The sequence below is a fragment of the Rhynchophorus ferrugineus genome, unplaced genomic scaffold (assembly GCF_030347505.1).
Source record: "Rhynchophorus ferrugineus isolate W39M unplaced genomic scaffold, kcgeb_rfMv2 rfM9, whole genome shotgun sequence".
Classification (NCBI taxonomy): Eukaryota; Metazoa; Arthropoda; class Insecta; order Coleoptera; family Curculionidae; genus Rhynchophorus; species Rhynchophorus ferrugineus.
The window spans coordinates 16358826-16384610 of record NW_027472588.1 but is presented as its reverse complement, the minus strand read 5'-3'; the positions used below and the strand labels follow the sequence as shown (position 1 = coordinate 16384610).

Sequence of the window (25785 nt, the reverse complement as noted above, 5' to 3'; positions counted from 1 at the left end):
AATAAATTTGTAAATGGTGGAATCGTGAACATGTTTTAGACACATTGGAAGTTAACAGTTTATTGATTGACTTGGACAGTTACTTGGAAAATAACGGTGACTAAAACAAACTTTCAGGATGTGTGATAATGCTCTGAAATGCTGGAAATTGCTATAGAAAATGGTATTGTAAGGCATGAAAGATTTGTGTGCATAGATATGATTATAGTACGTCAGAATTAAACATGAGCATTAGGTTAAAATGTATGAGGAGAGGATGAATACTAACTGTTTTGTAAATATGGTAAATGCATTAGGTAGAATTCATTAATTTGATCAAAAATGGTGTACACACGTAGTAGCGGAAGAAATAAAAGATAAAGTGATATCAAAATGACTTGAAAAGTAAACACACCATCGATGGAAACAAGAACTAAACGTAAAAAGGTATATATGTTATCTAATGAAAGTAAAATACATTACTTTGATATATAATTGTTAATTAGGTGGATTAGGCGCACAACCCCCTTGACTACACATACAAAACATAAAAAACCACAACATAAATAAAACTAGAACTCTGCCTCATGGATGGTGTGGAAAAGAGTTCAATTTAAATATAACAAAACAATTCTAACCTACAAACTATTTTACCTGTCCTTCGATAATATATACATTTGATGTACTATAATGCTAAAATCAATTATATATGTTTGATAACATTTTTGTTTCATTATTTTATTTAACCGTCCGGTCACTGACGAAACTTTCACCATTCGTTCAATTACCGGGTACCCGAGTACCCACCTATAGCGTGGCAGATATGCAAGTCATTAGTGTACTGAATAAAAAAAAAAATATGTGTAAGCTGGCTATGTGGCAGATGAAATAGCTATAGGGACACAGTTTATAGTCCTCATAGAAATAACAATATATACCAAGCCAATCGATATTTAGGTACTTGAGATGTCCCTTTCCCCTTTTCATGTCGTACGAAAAGAAAGAATTGAATGAAAGAAGTTGAAATACTACAAGCGTAATAAGTGTGATATATATATATATATATATATATATATATATATATATTATGCATTCTTGGCTATTTTGATAGCTTCTGGATAAAGTATGGTGGATATATGATGGTGGATATATTACACTGTAAAATCGAAAGATGATCGTGAGAAAAACGTTGGTGAAAGACTTGGTGGCACCGTATAGAGGATCTGGTAGAAACATTATCCATTGTAATAATTTCTTCACTACTCTTCCGCTGGCAAAATTTTGACTATCTTGCAATTTGACAATTGTTGGCACCTTGAAGAAAAATAAAGCATACATTCCACCAGCAATGGCTGTATCAAAAACGCGAGAAGAATTATCCACTGTGTTTGGTTTTCATGAAAAAGTTACCCTATGTAGTTATGTGCCAAAAAAAACAAGGTAATAATTATGCTATCATCAATGCATCATGAAGCTAAAATTAGTGATAGTGCAAAGAAAAAACCCGAAATTATTGAGTTTTATAACTGGTCTAAAACTGGAGTAGACACGATGGATAAAATGTTTGGTAGATATACTACAAAAAGATCAACTCAAAGGTAGCCTCTAGCATTTTTTTACAATATTGTAGATATTGTCTGCCTTGCATCATATATTCTGTATTATGATAATAATAAAATGATTGTTAAAAAATCGTATAAACGACGATTATTTTATCGGCAATTGGGCAGAGAGCTATGTACTCCATTCGTTGAAAGTCGTTCGAATAATGCACAAATTATGAGGCATTTTTCAACGAAAGTGGCGATTAAATATCTCTTTGGTCGAGCTATCAATCTAAATGCGCATCAGCGAACATCATCTGTATCATTGACACCTCAGGTGCAGCTCGATTCAACTGGGTGGAAAAAGATTATTGGTGTATGCTATGTCCCCAAAGTGAATTTAAAAAACATCGCAAAACTAGAAAAATATGTTCGGTATGTGAGAACCCTATTTGTGACGAACACTGTATTACAACCACGACATGTGAAGGATGTACGAAATAATTTAATGTACTTCAATTTTTATATGGCACTGTATCATAATAAGTAAAATAATGTAAATAAATAAATAGTAAAAGAATGGAAAACGATATTAATACAATAAAATAAAACGGAGTTATGTATTTCTTACTTACTATTTTTGTTATTGTTTATAATAAGAATTATTGTTTAATTATTGTTTAAATAAAAAAAAATACAAACTATATTGTCTATTATCAATTTAAAAGTGAAATTAACTAAATACTTTAATAAGCAGTCTCTGAAGTGTGTATCTTAGTGGGTACCCGGGTACCTGGATATTGAACGGACAAGTTTGATAATTAATAACTTTTATTAATTAATTGATTGTAAAAAATTTGAGGAAAAATGGGTGTCAAATTACTTCAATTTTGGGGATCCAGACGGCCATAAAAAAAAATTACGGAGAAGTTAATATATTTTACCTGCGGATTGAAATGGATACCCGGGTGCCCGGTCATTGACCGAGCGGTTAAACTAGAATTGTGTTGCGGCAACATTGCGATGTTTTGACGATTTTTAGACGATGACGTATGTACGAAATAACTTTGAATATACTATATATTCTTTATTCATCAGCTGCATAGCAACATCACTTTTATATGCATGGAATCAAACATTCTAAATTTGGTATAAAAAATATAAAATTATTTGTGGAAAAAAACAATCCAATTGACAATAGTGGAAACTCAATGAGACATTTAGCATTCACCTTTTTGTTCGTTTTCCTTGAAATATCTTTTTGACTATTACATTAATTTAGAAATGTTTATGTCATATAAGATATATATTTATACAAGATAATTAAATCAGAATCACGAAGATGTAACTTGTGACGTTGGTCAATTAAAAAGTATTTAAATCGAACTCATTATGTTAATATACGAATTAATTTAGATAAAAATATAATAATTTTTAAAAAGTATAAGAAAGAAATTACTACACTAAACATACCTGTTATCCACACCACATATTAATTTCATTTTAAGTTTTCCTTAGTGAAAATACTGTTGTGTTTTCTGAGAGATGAATTCCGCAATAAGAATTTATAAATAATTACATATTGCATATAAGTAATATTTTATTGGCCTAAATAAGAGTCGATCAAAAGGCGTGATGTCAAGAGAATAAGATGGATCAGACAGAACATACCAATGAAAGTCTTCTTGTTTTTTTTTAGTATAATCAGAAAGTCTTTGCTTCTAAATTAAGTACGATCACCATTTTTCAGCTCAAGTTACAATTTGATGACATTTTTTTCCACTTTTCGAAACAAATGTTGAATTCGATTTATATTCTATAAGTATAGTTCCGTTCTAGTCTACTCAATTGACTAAAAACTATGCGATTGACGAAGCTAATTAAGACGAATAGGAAGGTTGCCTAATGGTTTGAGTTAATTTTTTTTATGAAAACCATGAAGAATCTGTTTTTATAGGAATTTTTAGGGTCATAAATTAACTATGACTTATCGGCCCATAATTATGTTCTTTTTAGACGAGTAGATCCTTTATAGATTAGAATTTTAAACTTTTTCATGGCCGTTTTACAATTGGACATGTTTAATGAAATAGGAAATATTTGTTTTTATTTTTCATATTTTCATTATTCTTTATTTTACAGTTAAGTAATTTTATATTTATAGTTTAATGTGTCTACTTTTTCTAGAAAATATGTAGTACCACACCTCTATCTCTATATTTATTATACTGTGGTTTTGTTAATACCGTCTTCTGATTACGGCTGACGTCTACATAGTACTACGGTTGAGCTCATTTCTTTTTTTATTATTTTAATAATGATATTTATATATGTATATTATTGAATCAAAAATCGATATTTTTTATTACTATTGGCGTTTTGGAAATCATTCGAAAGTGATCGTGCAAAATTTAAATTTCTTTAGAAATGTTTTGTTCCCTTTTTATTTTCATTCCCTTGGCAAATCCTATATAATAAACCTCTTATAGCAGTTTGAAATCTGAAATCTATCAGACAATTTTTCGCTAAATACTAGATTTCTGCTTATGCTTCTCTAGTTCATTTGAGGTATTATGGTTTCTTAAGATATTATGGTTCTCGTTGTAGTATCACAAAAAATTCGTAAAAATAGAATGAAAATTCAAAAAAATCAGATTTGTAATGATGAAAATGTCAGTATAATTTGATGTTAGGTAATATTTTATTAGTTGTTGTCATGTAAGAAAATATTTTTACAAGTTTTTGATGTATGAGAAGGTCCAGAAGCGAGAGTGGGCTAAATATTGGGAAATAATTTGGACAATAAAACACTTCGATGAAACAATTCGTACGTTAATTCTCTTATTTTAACTATGGTTTATGTTTGTGGATGAACTTTGAACACAAACCGGCTTCCGACCAAAGTGTCTCATTCATGAAATGATGAATGAACGAATGAATGATGAAATGACACACAACTTAATATGCCCTTAAAATTATTAGATTAAATTGAATTGGGTAAGAAATATTTATCATATTCATATGAAAAAAAATTAGTATGTACATCTCTTAAATCGCGTTAATTTCCTGATTTTTAGTTATTACAGAACATTAGGAAGCTCTATCACTATTTAACCCGAATTAACACTCCATGATTCATCAGCCATTGGCAAATTTGCGTAATATATTGACGCAATGGTCTGACAACACACTGGTTGATTTCAAAAACACATGGTAATATTGACTTAAAGGAAACAAGTTGTAAATAGTGGTTGAAAAACTTAAATTAAATTCTAAATTCTAAAATTAAAATTCTTAAATTAAAATGTGCAGCATAGTGCATATTGACCAGATATTACTCCTTCAGATCGACACGTAATGATGCAACTCGATGATACTATATAGTCGAGTTGCAATTCCCGTAAAGAAAATAAAATTTTAGATCTAAATTTAAAAAAAAACATGTTTTTTAACGAGTTTTTTAACACATAAATCGTATGTTGTTTCAAAGATGAAGCATTAAGTTAATTAAAGACGGGCCACGAATAAAATATTAGGGTACTTGCATGTTGATGAATATGTAGCGACCTTGAGGCATGTCGATATTTTACATAGTGGAATACCGGTATACAAAATACCCAGAAATATAATCCCAGATGTTGAACACGGGAGGGACGCCAGCAGCGCCAACTAGAACCCGATAACGAATAGCTGGCAACCCCGAGACGTTTATCTGGGATGTTATTGAAGGGTATCTCCATTGATGCAGTAACTAATTACCCAAGCCTCGTCTCCAGTTAACACCGCTGCTATCCATTTTATCTATTTTGTATTTTTCACATTTTTTATATAGCCAATAAATAACGGTCACATAATGTAAACACCACTGATTCATTTCATTATTTCCAATTCATTTTTTTTTTGTCCAAATTTTATTTCTTTCACAATCTTTTGAACTCCTAGAGATTTTTATATCACTGTTTAATCATCAGCGCCTCGGCTAAATATTTCCTTCGGCGCTATGTTTAAAGCATAATGTCTTCATTCGCTCACCGTCTCCGTCATAATGGCAGACATTTTGATTTGAAAGGCTTTGGGCAGCTTCGGTCGGATACCGTTGCTATTTGTTTTTTCTGAATTATCGTAACGTATGTGACTACGGATTAGTCACAGAGCAGCTCCAGAAGCTAGATACCGATTGCGGTCACCGTAGACTCGTCATGTCTTCGCCGAGGTACCAGAATTGCCAACGTCTCGTCGTCGAAGAAAATAAGCTACCACGTCGTCGAACAATCGATCCTCCCGCAGAGTCGATTACCGGAGCCATATCCAAAAAATAGCTTGTTTTCAACGTCGTCGATGGATCACATTTAAGTGCCAAAACGACAATGAAGCAACGGTATCTGTAGAAGATATCAACAGCCGTGCCAGATCGCAACCATACCAACCATCATACAGCACATTTTGTTTGGTAAATCAGTATTTTGTATTTGATTTTTTTCATACATTTTTGTATTTTTATTTGCTTAAAATAATTGTATGTAAAATTCTGGCAGACGAGTATTGTAGAAACCTTGAGGCATGTCGACATGAGGCATGTTGTTTACATCAAACGCATAAAGTTATGATCATGATCATGGAAAGTCCATAACCATATCAACACCCCAGCGGAATATTCGTGTTCATAAATCGTGCTATTCGTATGGCGCTGGATCAGAAAAGTTTAGCGAATTATGTGCTGCAAGAACCTAATGAAACTATTATTGCAGATATGTAAAAAGAAACCATAGCAAGTTAAAGGCGTAAAGTCACACGTTGTAAGAGTTGTGAAGTACTGTCGCAGCTTGATTGAGAAATTCTACACCCAGCGCACTCACCCGGTAAAGCGCGTACTCATTATCATTTGTTCAGATCAATACAGCAATGCTTGACTGGCACTCGGTTTGAAATGCTTAAGAAGTACGAAAATGGATCGATGGTGAATCGCTACCAAATCAACATAATTATTTGCAGTGCCGACTGGTGCAAAAGCGCTGTAATGCTGCAGAGCTCCCAAAAAATAAATATGTAATATCACTAAAATACTAAAATATTTAAAAAAAATGAAACTATAGTGATAAATAAATTGCAATAGAAGTGCGACCCACGGAAGTAACTAACTACCAGTCCACGCTATCGCTATTGTTAATATTTATCTGAGCCACATGATCGTACTCTGCGAGCTTCTTCAAACACCCGTGTGGCACTCTCCGTCTCGTGTCCGACCAAATGGTCTAAAACAAGGGCTATATTTAAATGGAGAATTCGCTGAATTTAGTCCAGCGCCGTATGGCCGTATGGTATGTAATATCGGTTATCTGTATCCGAATTTTTCACGACATTCACACACACTACCATTTTGTGGAAGCAATTCGCACGCAAAACTCTGGTTGAAGAAATACTTGTTTATTTCGATTTATAAATGATACATATGGTCGACGGGAGAATGGACAAGATGTTAGGTTCGGTAAAGAAAGTACGGTAGCTCTGTGGAAGTGGTACTGTTACAAGGGGGTAGAGAAAAGAAAAGAGAACGAGACGTCATCGTAGTGGTCTTTTATAGCCGGGAACCGCATTGTGCCAATCCACCAGCGTTACCAACCTTTGACTTTGGTGTAGGTGAATGCATGGTGGCCTAAAGAGTTATAGCGGTCGCTACAGTTGGTGGTAATTTACTCCTACGACATAGTAACGGGTACAACGTGGAGGAGATTCCGTAGCCTTTTGAAATGACCATTCTAATGTAGTGGCACCAGGTGAATCATTTATCGTAAATTAAACCAAGGTATGTGGCCTTATCGGCCAGGGGATTGTAATGTGAAGATAATTTTTAAATATTCTTACGAAGAAAAATTGGAATTTAAAGGAAAAGGTTACCAGATATTATTATTGAGAAATCTGGCACAAGTAGAGGGAAAATTTACACCTGCACATTTAATAGAGACATTTATTTTAAAAAATTAATGGATTTTTGGATGTAATTAATGCATTGTACTATTTTCCCTGCTTACTTTTTGGTAAGCTTGGACGGAAATAGGGGTCACCGATCTAGAGCACCTTTGAAAATAAATAAACATGAAAACTTTAAAATCCATTTGTTAATTAAATTCTACGTATTGGATAAAAATACAGAGACATAAATGTGACAAAGTATAGGTATATTTTATTAAAAATTATAAATTGCAATCAAATAAATTTTGTAGAATGTTTGTATTGGCTTTTCGGGGAAACGATGAGAGCGATACTTCCCAAAATCCGGGAATGTATCGTGGACTTAATAAAATATAAATTTTTCGCCTGAACTAGATGCAACTTTAAGTAAGCACCTAAAGAATGCTTCAGTATTTAAAGGTACCTCCAAGGAAATAGAGAACGATCTGTTACAGTGTATTCTTGAAGTTTGTTATGGACAAATAATTGAGGAAATTAATAAGTCTTCATTTTTGGTGATCATGGAGGACGAAACAATTGATGTTGCTGCAATATCTCAACTAGTATTTATTTTTAGATATATTGGCGATGATGAGCCAATGGAGCGTTTTTGGAACTACTTAATTCATGAAAAATGTGATACATAAATACTTAGTAAAACAATTTTAAGCGTTATAGATCCTTTAAATCACCCAACGAACAGATAACAGATAACAACAGAGAACGGCCAACATGCAAGCGTTCAACCATTAATTAAAAAAATTATCCCTTTGCTCACTATGTACACTGTTATGCGCACCAATTAAATGTGATTATGTCTAAAGCTGCTTCCACAAATAAGCAAGTACGAATATTTTTTGGCAATCTACAAGACATTCCTGGGCCTTTAAACAGTTCACCGCAACGAGTAGATATGTTGAACAGAATTGTGAAAAGAAGAATCCCCACGACGCTCCAACCCATTGGAACTTTAATATATGGACTATTAATGTTGTGCACGAAAACAGAAACCATCTCATTGAATGTATGGAAATATCATCATGTGATGCCACCCCTGTAGATATCCTTTTTAACCAACTTCAGCAAAGAAAAATCGAAGCTACTAGAATGAGAGGCGAGATCGATAAATTTGAACGCAGTATTATTCAAGTTCGAAATAATATTGATAACATCATTACTGAAGCATCAGATGATACAATAAGTCATGAGCCACCATAAAATAAACGCAAACGTCCAAGCAACAGAAAATTTAATACCGTATTTCCACTTTAGAAGTCTATGATCTTATAATAAATTGTGCAAAAGATCGATTTCATTTTAAAGAACATCACTTTGCTTTTCGGGATACTCTGGAGTGCATTGCGATAAATTGCCTGAGGTTCCGTATGTTCTTTCTAACCCACACTTGATAAAGAACGATTACGAACTGAATTGTCGGTTATTTATTCCAGAAATGATATTGAACATTAAATGGTGCACTAATCTTGGATACGTTGAAGAAGACTAGACAACTTTTAGAAATCGTGGTAACAACTTCCACGACAACATCAAAAGCTAAAAGTTTCTCAACACTAAAGCGCATCAAAAGTTTTCTCAGAAATTCAGTTTTAATGAAAAAATTATTACCAAATTTGCGATTAGATAAGAACGCAGGATGGGCTTAGTTTGTAAAAAATATGTAAGTATTTTTTGCAAAAATTGCAGAACAGCTTAAAAATTTTATCAGGATCCGCCACAGATTTTAATTTATGAATATGAATTATATTAATGAATTTATCAGGATTCGACACGATATGGCCATATTGCCAAGACGGTAAAAAATGGAAAATATTTGGATTAATATATCTAATTTTTCAAGTGAAAAGATGATCAGCATACAATAAAGCACCAATTACATTATACCAATTTCCTACCAAATAAAACTTCAAAATTACAACAAAAACATCAAAAATTATTAGTACACACTATAAATTCATACAACAAAAAACACTACAAATTTAAACATTTAACAGTAACAATTAACGATGTGACTGTTAGAAATTTCCAATATCGTGTAGGACAACCTTTAGCTGGCTGTTTAAGCTTTCATCCCCTCCATAGTAGATTAATAAAAAATAAGAAATCGTCAGTTGACCAGTTGATTGTTGGTTTAGAAGGCGATCAAAGATGTCGGCGATAATACCGCTCCTGCTGGCCACAGCGCTCTCCGGAGTTGCTCTGGGTATTCCCCAACCACCTCCACTACCCCTTCCAAACAGCAAAGTGGTGATTTGCAATTACGAAACTAAATCGCATCTGAGAGAAGGTACGTACTTCGACAAATTATCATATTTTCACTAATAAATAAAAATGAATCATTTAAATATCGAATATTTATTATTATTATTTTACTGCCTTATAAGAACTACATTATGTTATGAGATAAATTAGTTATACCAAAATTTAAAAGTCAGAAATAAGATTTATGGTAGAATAAATGAATTATTCTACTCGAACTTCAGCCTTAAAAAAGATACATTTTTATTTATGTATGAGGACATATCGTATTTAGTGTCGAATTCAAATTAGGTAAATAAGTAGACATATATCAGTTACTGACCTTACAATACGACCTTCTGTTATCCATAAACGTGACTAAATATTTCAAATTTGGAATAGTCAGTGTTGCTTTGTAAAATATAGATGAGTTTTTATATTATTGTGTCGTTGAAGAATATTTATTGTAATCTTTTTAAAACAATTAAATGCAATAACAAATATTGTTTTCAGATCAATAAATTTAACAAATTTCGTTAAACAAATATCACAACATGATACAAAATATCTATTAAAATCAAATAACGTTTTACTATCAAATTATTTATTTAATCTTAATCAAAATGTAATTTCCATATTTTTTCTCAGAACCAAATATCTATTAAAGTTATTAAGAAATATTCCAACAAATTTGACACCAGGTCAGTAATACCAAAACAACATAACAACAAAATTCGATAAACAAATTACTTTGATAACAAGCGGTTGGTCATATTTATTTATTTGCTATATACAAATCATAGTTTATAAACAGATAAGGTTTTCTGGAACAGGAGGTTAATAAAATAATAATATTTGTTATTCGTAGCCGATTTGATTAAAATATGATCTTAATAAATTATAATTTCGTTACTGTAATTTCTAAGTTATTATAGTTATTATATCTATTTATTTTCACAAGTCTCTTTTCAAACCAACTTCGCAATTCTAGAAGAGTTTTGTAGATATCTAAAAGGAATGGAAATTCAAGCTATATGATTAATGCATTAAAACTTCCTATCCAATCTCTCTCAATGTTTGCCGAATCACTAAATATATTTTTTTAATATTTAATTAATACATTGTTACTAGTCGTTTCCGTCTAACCTACAATTTGTCTTTATGCTAACTTAAATCTAGGTATATAACTAGGAGGACCCATCGGCCCTAACTCAGTCTCTGGTGAAATAATGTTTATACATGTCACTGCTGAATTTTTTAATATATGCACCTCACTACACAACACTACACAAGATCAGATGGTTTGATTCTTTTGAGTCTGTGTCCTGTTCTGGTGGTATCCAAAAGTTGCAATATTTCAATATTAGTATGAGAATGGAGTCTTTCCTCATGCCCCCTTGCAATTCTCTTGATTTCTTGACTGTATATATAGTATCTGAAGGTCGAGACCTTCAGATACCCACAGTAGGTAATACCACATGTAGGTAATCAGTCCTATAGTATTTGGGTGCACCCACAATACCTCTCAAGACTTTGTTCTGAAAAATTTGTATTTTATTAATGTTACTATTTGCAGAACATCCCCATAATTGAACTCCATATGTCCATATAGGTTTCAATATTTGCTTATATAATAGCAATTTATTATGTACTGATAATTTTCATTTCCTTCCAATTAGCCAGTACATTTTCCTACATTTTAATTCTAGTTCTTTTCTTTTCTTCTTTATATGTTCCTTCCAGCGAAATTTTGCATCGAGATTCATTCCGAGATATTTAGCGTTGTTGCTATATGGAATGATAGTGTTATTTAATGTTATTGGTGCTTGTACGGTCTGTTTATAGGTGAACTGCACATGTACAGATTTACTTTCTATAATTCTTATTTTCCAAGCTTGTGTCCAATTATTTATATTGTCACTTGCCTCTTGTAATTTTCGTGAAGCTTCTTCACTGTTGTCTCCGACTGCTATAATCGCATTATCATCAGCAAATGTAGCCATCGTGGTATTTTCCATTTGTGGTATATCACAAGTGTAAAGTAGATAAAGCATTGGTCCCAGTACACTTCCTTATGGTACACCTGCTTTAGCTTCTTTTATAGTAGAGTAAGCTTCTTCTTGCTTGACTGTAAACATTCTGGTTGTAATTTATGATTTTAATAGTTCGATGTGTTGTTTTGGTAGCATTTTCTGTAGTTTATGAATAAAGCCTTCATGCCAAACCTTATCGAAAGCTTGTGCTACATCTAAGAATATACTTTTTGAGTTTCGTAACTAAATATATGTATGGTCTCACGTTGTCATGATGGAAAACAGTATATCCGACCTTCCTACTAATAAATTGTGTCCATTTTTTAATAGTTTATTTCAATGAAATTGACAAGAGAGAGTCAAATTAATGGTTTTGTAACGTTTAAGAAGCTCATGCTGAAGATTTCCTTTCCAATCCCATCAAATACTTAGTTTTTTTGACGTCATCTCAAGTTCTTCACATATTTTGCTTAATTTCTGACCAGTTTGTGTATCATTCACTTTATATAGCATCGGTTGCAAGATATCCGGGAAATAAAAGTGACTGCATCATAAATAGCAAAGTTCCTACATCTGATATTGTGTTTAAGCTTTCACCTGAGTCTGAAACTTTTTCCAAATTGACGAGAATACTTTTGTAATAATCTTGCACTCCATAGTGTGCATGATAGTCTTGTTAACTTTTTCCCTATGTTGTAGCAGAACTTCGTAACGATGTGTTGGGAAAAAAACCTAACTAGTTTAACGAATAAATAATTCATGGTACGATCATCAAGATAAATCGCTTATCAAATTGAGTACTTCATAATGAATAAAATTTCAGCTATAACCGCAGCATTATCATATGCTTAGCCTCTACAGTTGCTCATACCGAGACCATCACCTTAAAACTTACTGAAAAACATGTTTGAAATTCCGTCAACATTTACAAAAGATTACTTTTGTTCGTTATTATCGCTAAGTCACTGCAACTCGATCTATTAAAACTCGATCTATTAAATGTCTAACTGTTAGTTCATATGGAACCCAAGTATCGAAGTTCTTTTGATATCCAGTGTTACGTATACGGTTAAAATGTTTTACAGTTTTTTAATTTCGTAACGATATGTTTAAAGCGTAATAAATGTTGAATGAGTAAACGCATGAGTTGCATGTCTTCATTGAATAGTTATTAATAGAGATATGTGACTTTAGAGACTAGACAAGCTGTTTATTAGGAAAACCCAAAATTACTTTTTTCAATGTTCACCAATGTCGTGTTACTGTAACAACAGCAGACTTCCTATTAAAAATTAATAGATTATAAAACATGAATTCCTAAGATAATACCGTCATAAAAAGTGATATATAGAGTGAATGATCAACAAAACAAGAAAAATATAATATCAAGAAACCAAAATTAATAAAATAGTACAAATTTGTTAAATTTAAGTTAATCCGAACCAAAATAAGTAGACAAAATAGACAAATACCGGCTTGATTAACAGAGTGGCCAAAGACCCAAGGAAATGACGATCCTCTACTGTTGCGACAGTCATGGATTCGAATCCAGAGAGGCCATAGTTGTAAATTTATGTTTATAATTTATGATGTATATGATAGGAATGCTAAGAATCTCTAAGTTGGTCACTTCACAACTTGGTAATTTTTAATACTTAATACTTCATTCACTTCAATACCCGAAATTTCTTCTGCATCATACACGTACCGGAGGTATCTGCTCACTTTGTGAGCTAAAGTTATAACGAACTTGAGTAATTTGCTGATCTTACTAGAGCCTTGTGTAGCGAAGTGTAATATACAGGGTAAAAGTTACGATTACTACATTTAGGGGGTAGATGTAGTAAGTAACGCCATTACTTTGACACATAGCTTGGTGAATTTTCTTGGGCTATCTCTCGAAGCATAAACCGAAATACGTGATATTCTGGACATAAGGATGACAAACTTGAAAATTTTGATATGTCGTTTGCAATGAAAGACAATTGCTTTGTTTTGCCCAAATTGGTTTTAGCCAAAGAGTGAGCAGTATCGCTGGTGAATGGGCTACATTCACTACTTATTGCTAATTGGGAGATCATCTATATACTAACTGAATAGAGCTGGAATTAGATGAAGGGCCTGCGGGGCACTAGTATTTGGTTCTTTCTTGGTTGACAATTGTCTCTAGACAAATATGCAGTAACAAGTAACAGTGCTATATGTCTAATCAAGATCATTAAGTTTTTTAATAATAATACGATCAGGACCAGGTGCTTTTTACGGGGTAATACTTTAATTATGCTTAAGCTTACTTATGGAGATATCAGGATCATTTAGAAGTGTAAATCACTTTTTCTGTTGCCTAGTTATCAGAGTGGAGAAAATGCTTTATGCATAACCGTCTAGGAAACCCAAACTCAAGTTTATAGGGTTGGATAGGTTATGCGATAGTTTGGACAGGACTGCGACCGCGCATACGTTACTAAAACTACTCTTTTCAGCTGATATGAAGCTCATCGTTGAGCATACTTTTTCGGATTTACATTATGGCAACTGTAATCGGACATTCTTTAGGGGGCACGAGAGTACGGTGGCAGCTAGTTCTAACTAACGTCACACAGTGGAAATTAAGGTTACAAAGAGTTTAACCAACCGGAATACAAAAACAACAAAGAAACTAGAAAGGTCGGCCACAGATAAAAATAATAATATTTCAAAAAATATCAATATATCGGCGAACTACTCGTAAAACACCGACACCAAACTACGCAAAATTCGCTTGATACCCGAGGGGAAAAACAAAAGTTCGATACGCTTTTAGCTTAGAACATATCATATCGAACTTTTTCCGCTCCATTCCTACTTTTCCACAAACAATTCACTTATCGATATTCTACTTTGTAACTAAAAGTTTGATACTCTTATTTATAACTATTGATACTTCTGTGAAAAAAATATCGACCCAAAATATATCGACAGACTAAAACAGACCGACTCTTAGTTGATGCCTAACAAGTCGCTCACTTCCGTGTTGAACTTATTTCCTGAGTGCATGGGTTTTAATTGAGAATCCGTGAATAGCTTAGAAATAAATTCTTGGATTGATGAAAAGTCTCGGTGAATTTGAAATCTTCTAACCAACCATGTAAATCACCAAATTTATTTAAGGTTATCGTTTTTATATATACTGGCGCTCATGTGGGAAATCAAGCTGCTGCTAACTTAACGCCACCTTCGCTCTTTTCATAACTTGTATAATTATTCAAATTGGAGATATCAATACATTATTTACAATATACCATAGTATGTTTAATGCTACTTATATCAATATGTGGTATGACCCATAACTAAGATAATAGAATATCTTATAGATTATACAACCTTGATGATTCATAACGAAAATTGTTCTGAACGATGCTAAACAGTCTTAATGAAATAAACAAAGTGTAGGATGACATAATATTTAATTTAATATGTAAATGGCTAGTTCTAGACAACGTATTGTTTTCGTTTTCCTTATGTTCCATATGGCATAATATAGCTTTAAATATTTTGAGAGCGATTTGAATGAACGCTTCGAATCTTAGAATATTTAGTTGGTAATCATATTAACCAACTTAGTTTAATCTTCATAAAGTAAAACTGTAGTTCGTAGAAATATTAGGTCTTTGGGTATCAGGTATTCGGATCATTGTTTCACTTAAAAGCCATTTATTGAAAAAAAACCGGTATCATATATATTAATTAAAATAATTTCCATAAGCTTTTACATCTTTTCATCCAACGATCAAATCATCGATTCATTTTCGCATCCCTTCAATATTTCTAAACCATATGCCAGCCAAAACATACTGCACCGATCTAAAGAAATGGTAATCATTATGAAAGGAAGCGCTATGTCTGATTAGTACTAGGGTTCGCCAGAAATCATACTTTGAGCTGCAACCGTTTATCATTCACAACTCTGTAACATGTGGTCGATATTGAAACGGTTCAAACGGTATTTTTCAACCAATCCATATTCCCTCCTTCTTGATATTTCCACTCGCAGTTGGTTCATCAACCGCTAAGGTATATTTTTGAGAGTTTCAGCTGGTTGATCTCCAGTAAGTCTTGTAATTCATTGTCTTCGAACTATTTTGATCCGATTTAGCGATTTTGGTTTGGCTTTATCTTTGACACCAAAATAGTCACTTTCAAATAGCTGAAGCCACGCCGATTATTGGAATGTAAGGAAGCAGCATCACAATAGGTTTCTAAAGGTGTTTTATGAGTTTCGAAAACAGATTTCTTGGAGTGAAATTTTAAGCGTTCTTTGATTAGCGTCCAATAACTCAATAATACTAAATGAAGAGCTGTTATTTTCTAAAAAGAAACTAAAAAGTAAACTAAAAACTTTCTAAAAAGTCAAAACCATCGAATTTAAGAGTTAGATTATGTTGTTTAACAGTTGTTTACATTAATGTTTTTTACGAATAGTTATCGCTGATCTATATATATATATATATATATATATATATATATATATATATATATATATATATATATATATATATGCAAGCGCCTAACAAAAATTAAAATGTTCTTCGTATTATTCAGTATATACAAATGATTTCAGGCCAAGGCAAATTTGAACTTGCAAATCTGGAACCGGCCTTGCAATATTGCACGCATTTAATATATGGCTACGCCGCCATCAAAGAAGAAACTCTCAAATTAGTACCACTTAACGAACAATTCGACGTCATCAAGGACAACTACAGACAAGTCACCAATCTCAAAATTAAATATCCCAGACTGAAGATCTTACTGTCGGTTGGAGGTAACGACGATGTTAGCGGAGAAGGAGCAGAAAAGAACTTGAAATATAGACAAGTGGTAAATATAACAAACATGTACAGGTTATATATCGTCTATTCGCAGTTTTTTTGTACATACGTCATCAAGATGTTTAAAATATTGACTGCCGTAATTTGTAAATTCGTTTTAGAATCAGACAATATTTTCCTTCTCATTTTATTCTAATTAAAAAGAGACACAATGCTGTCTGATTAGTTCGAACACATAAACGAATGAGCCTGTCAAAGTCATCCGGTTGTCAAACGTATGCAAAATTCTTGAAAGCAGTAGTGATAAAAGGTTATAACTTTAACCTATAAACTATTGTGGCTATATAATTACCGGTAGTTTTTAGATGTACTATAATGTTAAAATAAATTATATTTGACAACATTTTTGTTATTTTATTTAGATTAGAATTTTGTTCTATGTCAAAGCCAACGTGAACTAAAACTCGACGTTTTGATGTCAAATTTAGATGATGTACGTACAAAATAACTTTGAACAGATTATATGTACTTAGCTTAGTTTAAGGATTTTTTTTATTAATACATCTTACATGTCAGTATGTATGTCCCAATTTAAAATAAAACTAAACTACTTGAGCTAAAGTTAAGAGTAATACTTCTACACTATAGAAGTTCGTATGTTTTGGTTCGCTTCAATCTTCTAATTTCCTGTGTGTTTAGTAGGTATATTGCTCCCACGGTACTGTGATTTAGTAACCTTATCTCATGTTTTAAAGAAAAATCTTGGATAAATTCGTAAATCCATTTGATTTTGAGGTCGTGTAATTATTCTTCAGTTATGTAGCAATAAGCACTGGTAATTAATTCAAAAACATTATTTTGCCAGCATTGGATTACTAACTGGTTTGATGTTTTAGTGAAACCCTCTATTTGCACCCCCTGAGAGTATCTTCCGACTAACCAGTACAGTCGTTTTTTATCTAACATGATGTTTCCTATTTAACCTACCATCGAGTTAGAGCTGAGGTATCTAACTGATTCTGCTTGAGGAATCGGGATTCCGTCAAATGATATAATTAGGTTTTTGTCATTTGTATCATATTTTATCATTTCTCCGCAACGGAATACTAACACGGACAGATTTGGAGCTATTTAAGCTCTATTTTCGGGTCTTTAATCCATTTATAGACCTTATTGACTGCCACTTGCATTTTTTCTAGAGCATTGGACAGATAGATATATTTTTGCCATAATAACTGTATCGTCACCAAAATGGCTTTATGATTGACCGATAGTTAAGAATATGACAAAATAATTTAAATTTAAAATGTAAATATTGGATTGATCAATAAGTTCAAGGAGCACTATCTATTTATATTGAAATGTTATTGATATATCTCAATTCATTAGGTATTATTCTCTTAAACACCCTGCAGTGTCTAAATTATTTGTAAGAAACTTATTAAGCCCCTCCTAATATTTTAGTCTAGAGGCATGAATATTAAGTATTTTTTCAAATGAAATAAAAATACAAACAATATTTTCACTATCCATTTTTTACCAGATATTTATTAATGTTTAAAGAAATCATTCTGATCAGAAGCGTTAGAAACTCGTATTTTAAGCGCTCAATAAGGGTTGTGCTTTTAAAATGGGAATGAAGCCTTCATTAAAAATTTCAATTATGTTTTCCAGCATGTTTATGTACAAGTGCAAAAATCCACATCAATAAATTCAGAGATTCATTATCATTTTGGGTTTCTGAACGTAAACAAATCAGTAAGATCTCAGATGATAAACTCTTGTAAAAGGGCTTTATAATTTTTAATAATTCATCACATAGAGGAGGGTTTTCCTGATCAAATTCGTCTAATGTATCAATAGATCAATATTAATATGAATAGATACAATAAATCGACCCGGTTTATATGAGGTAGTACTAAAAGAGCTATCTCCTCGAAAATAATCTACAAATATTCTTAAAAGATTAAGTTTTGAGAAAGTATGAAAAAAATCAATGTTTTCAAAGTTTTACCCCAGAATATTCCCTTAATTTAGTTTTAAAATATATTTATTTATTTAATTATTATATTTATAGTTAGAATCATCGGCTCATAGACTTGCTTTTATCAACTCAGCCCACACTATCGTAAAAGGATTTGGTTTTGACGGTATTGATTTGGCTTGGGAATTTCCAGAAACTAAACCAAAGAAAATAAAGAGCGGCTTTAGTAAGTAAAATTCCAATTAAGATATAATTAACTTTAAGCAGACTTTTAAGTTTGAGATTTTAATATGATATGTTTATAAGAAATTGTATACATTATTTTTCGAAGCATTTTCCATCGCTAAGTACTATAATACATTACCACACCTTTTTGACAGGTATGGAAAACGAAACTTCGTTTGGGGATATCAAATGTTCACGACTACTGCTTTGTTGTTTTGATATATCCAGAAATGAAAAAATGTTTTTTACTTCTACAAATTGGCACATATTAAGAAGCATAGAAGAGAGAATTGTTTTGCATGGTCTAAAAACTGGAGTCACTGATACTGTGAGCGGCAAGATTGTGCTGATGTCGTAAATTTTGATGACGTATATTGGCTGTTTTATTGGATAGACAATAGCTTTATATCCAGTAGAAACAAGCCAGTATTATTAGAAATCTCGCCAGTTCATCGCCTGGATTTGATCTTATTACCGGAAAAATATTAAAAGATATTTCAAGAAAAGCACTAATTAAGATCATCAACATAATAAATGCTTAATTTAGACTACAATATGTACTACAACTGAGAAATGTAGCTGAAGTAATTATGATTCCTAAATCACGAAAACCACTCCAAGAAATTGCAACATACAGCAATATCTAATCTCCACTATTGCCGACATATCCAATTTATTTAAAAAACTTTTACTTAAATTAATAAAAAACCTTTAAACAATCATTGACAAAAACCATCTTATTGCAAGTTCACAGAATCACCACATACAAAAAAAAATTAGAAGAAAGTATAGTTTGAAATATTTTTAGATATTGTTCAATCTTTCGATAATGTTTGACATGTGAACCCTCATATAACTGACCGATACTCCAGAGTCAAACAAGAAAATGCCTACTCTGACCTGAGGAAAATACAAACAGGTGTATGACAGGGAAGTGCAGTGGGACCAGTCCTTTATCTGATTTACCCTCGGGACTTGCCAACATTCAATGAAAATTTTTTGCTACAATTGCAGACGACCAAGCCAATGAAAATAACAACACCGAATCAACTGAAAAGTTACAAAGAGCTATTGTCAAAATACAATTCGAAACAGAAAAATAACGCATAAAATAAAAAAAGTGTATAATGATTACACCAAAAAATTAATCAAGCACAAACCAATACATATAAATCAACAAGTAGTCCCGTATAAAGTCAAATATCTTGGCGTGACCCTTGATGTTAAACTCAAGTGGAAGCCACATGTTTAAAAAAAGGGAAGAAGTTAAACTAAAATGCAAATGTACTTATTATTGGCTAGACATTCAGCCCTGTCAGTATATAGTAAGCTTTTGCTTTACCAACAAGTCTTGAAACCAATCTGGACTTATGGTGTTCATCTCTGAGATCGTACCCGCTAAAGCAACAGGAATATTAAACAAAGATTCCAAAACAACGTACTGCGAGGTATAGTTTATGCTCCATAGTACAATCGTAACGCTATGCCGAAAGGCATGAACAGAGGCCCCATCGGCACATTAATTTTGAGGTTTTCCTGCGCCTAGTTTATGATGACTTACTCAGAAGATTAAAGGGAGTAAATCTATTTAAACTAATTCAGTGAACCTATACGTAAAACGATATACACTAAAAACAGTGACATAGATGTTAAGCCTAAAGTGTTTAGCGTAGAAAAAGTACTTTGTAAACTTAAACCGTAGCAAATTAGGTTAAAAACAAATAGCGTATTAATGTTAATATAATAGATTGCTATAATAAATAATAATAATAATAATAATAATAAAACTTGTTCATATTAATGCAACATATCTAAGCTGACGCACAGAAATATAGGAAAAAGTTGTAGAAAATTATGGAAAATAGTTTGATTAATATATATTGTACCAATTTTTTGAATAAATGCCGTTTTATAAAGTGAAACAATTATCAGAATATATGCAAGAACTTAATATACTTGATATCATAATGTCTGTTTCTAGAAAAATTCTGGTCGTCCTTTAAGAAGACTTTCACTGGCGAAACCGTAATAGACGAAGATGCAGATAAGCATAGAGATCAGTTTACATCTCTGCTCAGAGAGCTGAAGAGTACTTTCAAGCCGGACAATCTGATGGTGACTCTCACTGTATTGCCTAACGTAAATAGCACTGGTATAAACAATAACCACTTAATTGACGATTAAACTAAAATTATTTCATTTGTAGTATACTACGATCCTAGAGCTATAGCCCCGAACACGGATTTCGTAATCTTGCACGCATTTGATTTCTACACTCCTGAACGCAATCCCAAATTAGCTGACTTCCCAGCACCTTTGTATGACCTTATCGACAGAAGACCTGATGAAAATGTAGACTCATGGGTGAAATATTGGTATGATAATTTATTTCTTTGCAAAACTCGTTTTTAAATGTTAAGCGTTTGAAGCTCTAATATCACCATAAAAAGTACCGATTAGCTACAGTTAAATTACATTTTCAATTTGTGGAAAATTTATTTCTTATAAATTGACACACCTGTTAGTGACACGCTCTAATGACAAAAATGTGAGCGAGAAAAGGTGGATCCAATGGATGTTCTCATAACACCATTGTAACAGGTCAATTGAAAAGTCCCCGGCCTGACAGATAAATGGTGTTACTAGAATTAAATCCATATGATTTTAGTAAGCCCTAACCCTCAAAAGATGCGTGTATAAATACGACAGCTGTCAGATCACTTGTTTGTGAATTATGGCATTTTGAATGCAGCAACTCTTGTTATTGTGAAAAAAATGGATAAAAAGGAATTTCGCGTGCTGATAAAATATTGATTTTTGAAGGGAAAAATACAGTTGAAGCAAAAACTTGGCTTGATGCCGAGTGTCATCAACCATCAAGGATTGGTATGCTAAGTTTAGACGTGGTGAAATGAGCACCGAAGACGGTGAACGCATTGGACGCCCAAAAGACGTTGTTACTGACGAAAACATTTAAAAAATCCACAAAATGTTTTTAAATGGCCGTAAATTGAAATTGAATAAAATAGCAGACACTCTAAAGATATCAACTGAACGTGTACATCACATCATTCACGAATATTTGGGCATGAGAAAGCTCTGTACAAAGTGGGTGCCACGCGAGCTCACATTTGACCAAAAACAACGACGAGTTGATGATTCGGAGCAGTATTTGAGGATGATCAAGCGTAATAAATCCGAGTTTTTGCATCGATATGTGACAATGGATGAAACATGGCTCCATCATTTCACTCCGAAGTCCAATCGACAGTCATCCAAATGGACTGCAAACGATGAACCCGCTCCAAAGCGTGAGAAAACGCAACAGTCGGCTGGCAACGTTATGGCCCCTGTATTTTGGGATGCGCATGGAACAATTTTTATTGACTACCTTGTAAAAGGAAGGACCCTCAACAGCGAATATTACATAGCGTGATTGGGCCGTTTGAAGGACGAAATCTCCGAAAAACAGCCTCAATTTAAGAAAAAGAAAGTGCTGCTTTACCAAGACAATGCACCGTGTCAAAAATCCATGAATTGGGCTTCGAATTGCTTCCTCATCTACAGTATTCTCCAGATCTGCCCCCCAGCAACTATTTCCTGTTATCAGATCACAAAAGAATGCTCTCTGGGAAGAAATGTTTGTTGAATAAAGAGGTGATCGACGAAACTGAGGCCGATTTTGAAGCAAAAAACAACTCGTGCTACAAAAAAGGGTATCGAAAAGTTGGAGGGTTACTATAATCAATGTACCAGCCTTGAAGGAAATTATGTTGAATAAAAGAGACTGGCCGGAGACTTTTCAATTGACCTGTTATCTGAAGTTGAATTTAATGAAGATATTTTTCAAAACCATAAACTTTATTCCTTTGATGATATAAGAACCCTTTAATTACAGAGATGATCACTTACAAGATAAAAGCCAAAATGTACGGTAATCCAACCACCTGGGAGTTGTTTTTTCTTTAAATTAGAATATATGTAAACGCTTTTAAAAAGAAACAATCACATTTCAAATTAGTGTTAGGATATATATATTTAGTTTAAAAGAAATATTTCCATCTATTTTATAACGCAAAAATTTAATCTAATAAAAATTTAAGTAAACACAAACTTAAAATTAGAATTAGGCAGTGCTTTTAATGATATTGGATAAATGATGATGATATACACTATTGACATTACTGCGCATTTCGTGATTATCCATTATGATAGAATATATCTTCCTTGCAATACATGAATAGAAAATACACAAAGCAAAAACAATTCTGAAAAGAAAACACGATTATTATAAATGGAGTACTAATGAAAAAAATTATAGATATTATAAAGCAAGTGGGGGATAGACAACAAAAATGTTAAATGATAAGTTAATCATAAATGGAGAGAGGTAGGAATTAGAAAAATTAGAAAAATAAAAAAGAAAAACTGAATAAAAGAATGGGGAAAGAACAAAGAGAAGAAAGATGTAGAAAAAGAGTCAAACAAAAATAACAATCTCGTTTAAAGTAAGGAAAACAAAAAATGGTTACATGTACACTGTACGCCAAAGAAAAAGGACCAAAAGAAGATTAACAGCAAAATTTTAGTAGAAAAAAATACAACGATAAAATATCAACACAATAAATCAATAAAAACAATCAATATTGAAGAAAAAAACTTGTGTGTATAAGAAGTGGACTTCATGACTGATCTTCTGTAAAAATATCGATTAATGGGATTTTAATGGGATATCCAAACAAATATTTCTAAGAGTATCTTTTCTATATTATAATAATTCTAAATTTTAAGGTTGGGTAAAGGATTCCCCGCTAACAAACTTATTCTGGGTATACCAACTTACGGTAGGACATGGAAATTGGACGAAGACGCTAAAATCGATACAGTTCCCCCAGAAGGCTTAGACGGTGCTGGTCCACCGGGACCTCAAACTAAAGATGCCGGCATTTTGAGCTATCCTGAGATATGTGTTCGAGTTCAAGGCGGTGGTAACGTGTCTCCTCAGGGATACCGAAAAATCGTAGATGTAACCAAAAGACGAGGTTAATAACAATATATAAACAAATATATAAAACGTAGAAGTGACAATAATTTGATTTTTAGGTTCTTACGCCTACAAACTTCCGAATCCTGACACTGATGAAGAGGGCATATGGATTGGATACGAAGATCCGGATTCCGCCACGAATAAAGCCACCTATGTTAGAAACAAAGGTGGGTTAAAATAAAATAGCAGAAATATATTACTACCAACGGTATATCTGGTTTTAGGTTTGGCTGGCATTGCTTTGGACGATTTAACCCTAGATGATTTCCGAGGAGTTTGCACTAGAGATAAGTACTCTATCTTGAAAGCTGCGGTAGCGGGACTTTAAACAAAGAGTAGAATTAAACATTATAAGCTGTTATATAATATATATGTTAAATATAAATTACTAAATTAATTATACAACAATGCTTTATTTGTCAAAGTGTTTGTATTCGAAGATAAAACTCCACCAAGGACAGTTCCAAATCTATTGAAAAAGAAGTGTGCTGATCACATTGCCGCAGTAATCAAAACTGCGAAACCAAAAAAATAGGCCAATGGACCTATGAATATACTTTTAAGAATATACTAAGAATAGCCTAAGTGATGGTAATACTAAAGCAGCGAAAAAACAAATATAAATTTTTAGTGAATTTGTCAATACAGTTGAAAACACAAATAAAAATATTGTAGTGTTATATATTAACAAAAACAGTTTTTGCAGTGTGGCACCATCTCTGCAAAAAATGCTATACTAACTGGCTAATATCATATCAACATTACAGAAATCTATATTAAACTGAAAGTTTTTCGAAATTTTTGGATGGCGCCCTCTTAAGAAAAATTGAGAAACTTGGCATAATATATTACAGAACTCTATAATCTGAGGAAAAGCCATACAGAAACCTATAACGAAACTTTACAGGAAACTGTACCAACAAATATATATTACAGGCATCTGTATTAAAATATATTACTAAGATACACTATAAAACAGTTACCTGTAATATAAAGCAAAATAGTTTTGATAGAAACCTGTAACTATTTCTTTTTATATTCCGTATAAATGTCAGAAATTATAATTTGAAATCACAAAATATAGAAAATTCTCTTATATTTTGTGTTTCAAATAAACAATATACCCGTTTATTAAATCCATGCAAAGTTAATCATTAATTTATAAAAAATATCTATACTTTCAGTGCGATAAAGTCAATGCAGTAATATAGATATGTTGCAATTATAGATTGTTACTGGTTAATTATAATCTCATACATTTAACAAACAAAACTAATGCAACTCACAACTGCATTTTACCCATTTATTTGTTTATTTATTTTCATTGATAAACTTAAATATAAATTTAAACCTTAATAATTAATTACCACTCAGACATTTTATATTTAGGACACTTCAATATATAAAATACTAAAGGATACTATTTTTTACTCTTTGATAGAAAGTGTCTGTTAATGAAAATGCAGTTATGAATACAAAAACAAATATTAAAATTAAACTTAAACAATATACATATATACATCACTGATGTTACTATAAATAGAATTAAGTTTATAATAATACTTATAACTAGTTCTAATTTAAATATAATTTAAATTTTAAATGGGAATATTTTAATATAAGTTAGTCAATATTGCAATATTTTAATATAAGTTAGTCTTCATTGCAATTTAGATGAAGTATCAGTTATTCTATTCTCAGTACTTCTGAAGACATCTCCCTACCTAACAAATAAGTAGAAGTTGTATTGCTAAATGTAAAAAGTACTATAAACTTCAGTATCTTCACTGCCCATTGACTTACTGTTCCCATTTACTGTACAATAGGATGTAAATGGTTTTAGATGGCAGATGGTAACAACGCAGGACACAAGTCGGTTACTAGGGTTGTGTTGAGGTGACTTCACGACATCGCGATTCATTCAATAATATCTTATACAGTACCAATATGCTAAAGA

At 32.2% G+C, this 25785-nt stretch overlaps 1 protein-coding gene across 1 annotated transcript; it reads left to right on the top strand.

Moving 5' to 3' along the window:
• Positions 1-9605: 9605 nt before the first annotated feature.
• Idgf2 (imaginal disc growth factor 2) lies at positions 9606-24246 on the top strand. The gene is made up of 8 exons (XM_076413414.1): positions 9606-9777; positions 16362-16621; positions 18650-18782; positions 20763-20933; positions 20988-21156; positions 23573-23823; positions 23885-23995; positions 24053-24246. The coding sequence occupies exons 1-8, from the start codon at positions 9639-9641 to the stop codon at positions 24154-24156; spliced, it is 1338 nt and encodes a 445-aa protein (XP_076269529.1). The 5' UTR covers positions 9606-9638; the 3' UTR covers positions 24157-24246.
• The last annotated feature ends 1539 nt before the right edge of the window (positions 24247-25785 follow it).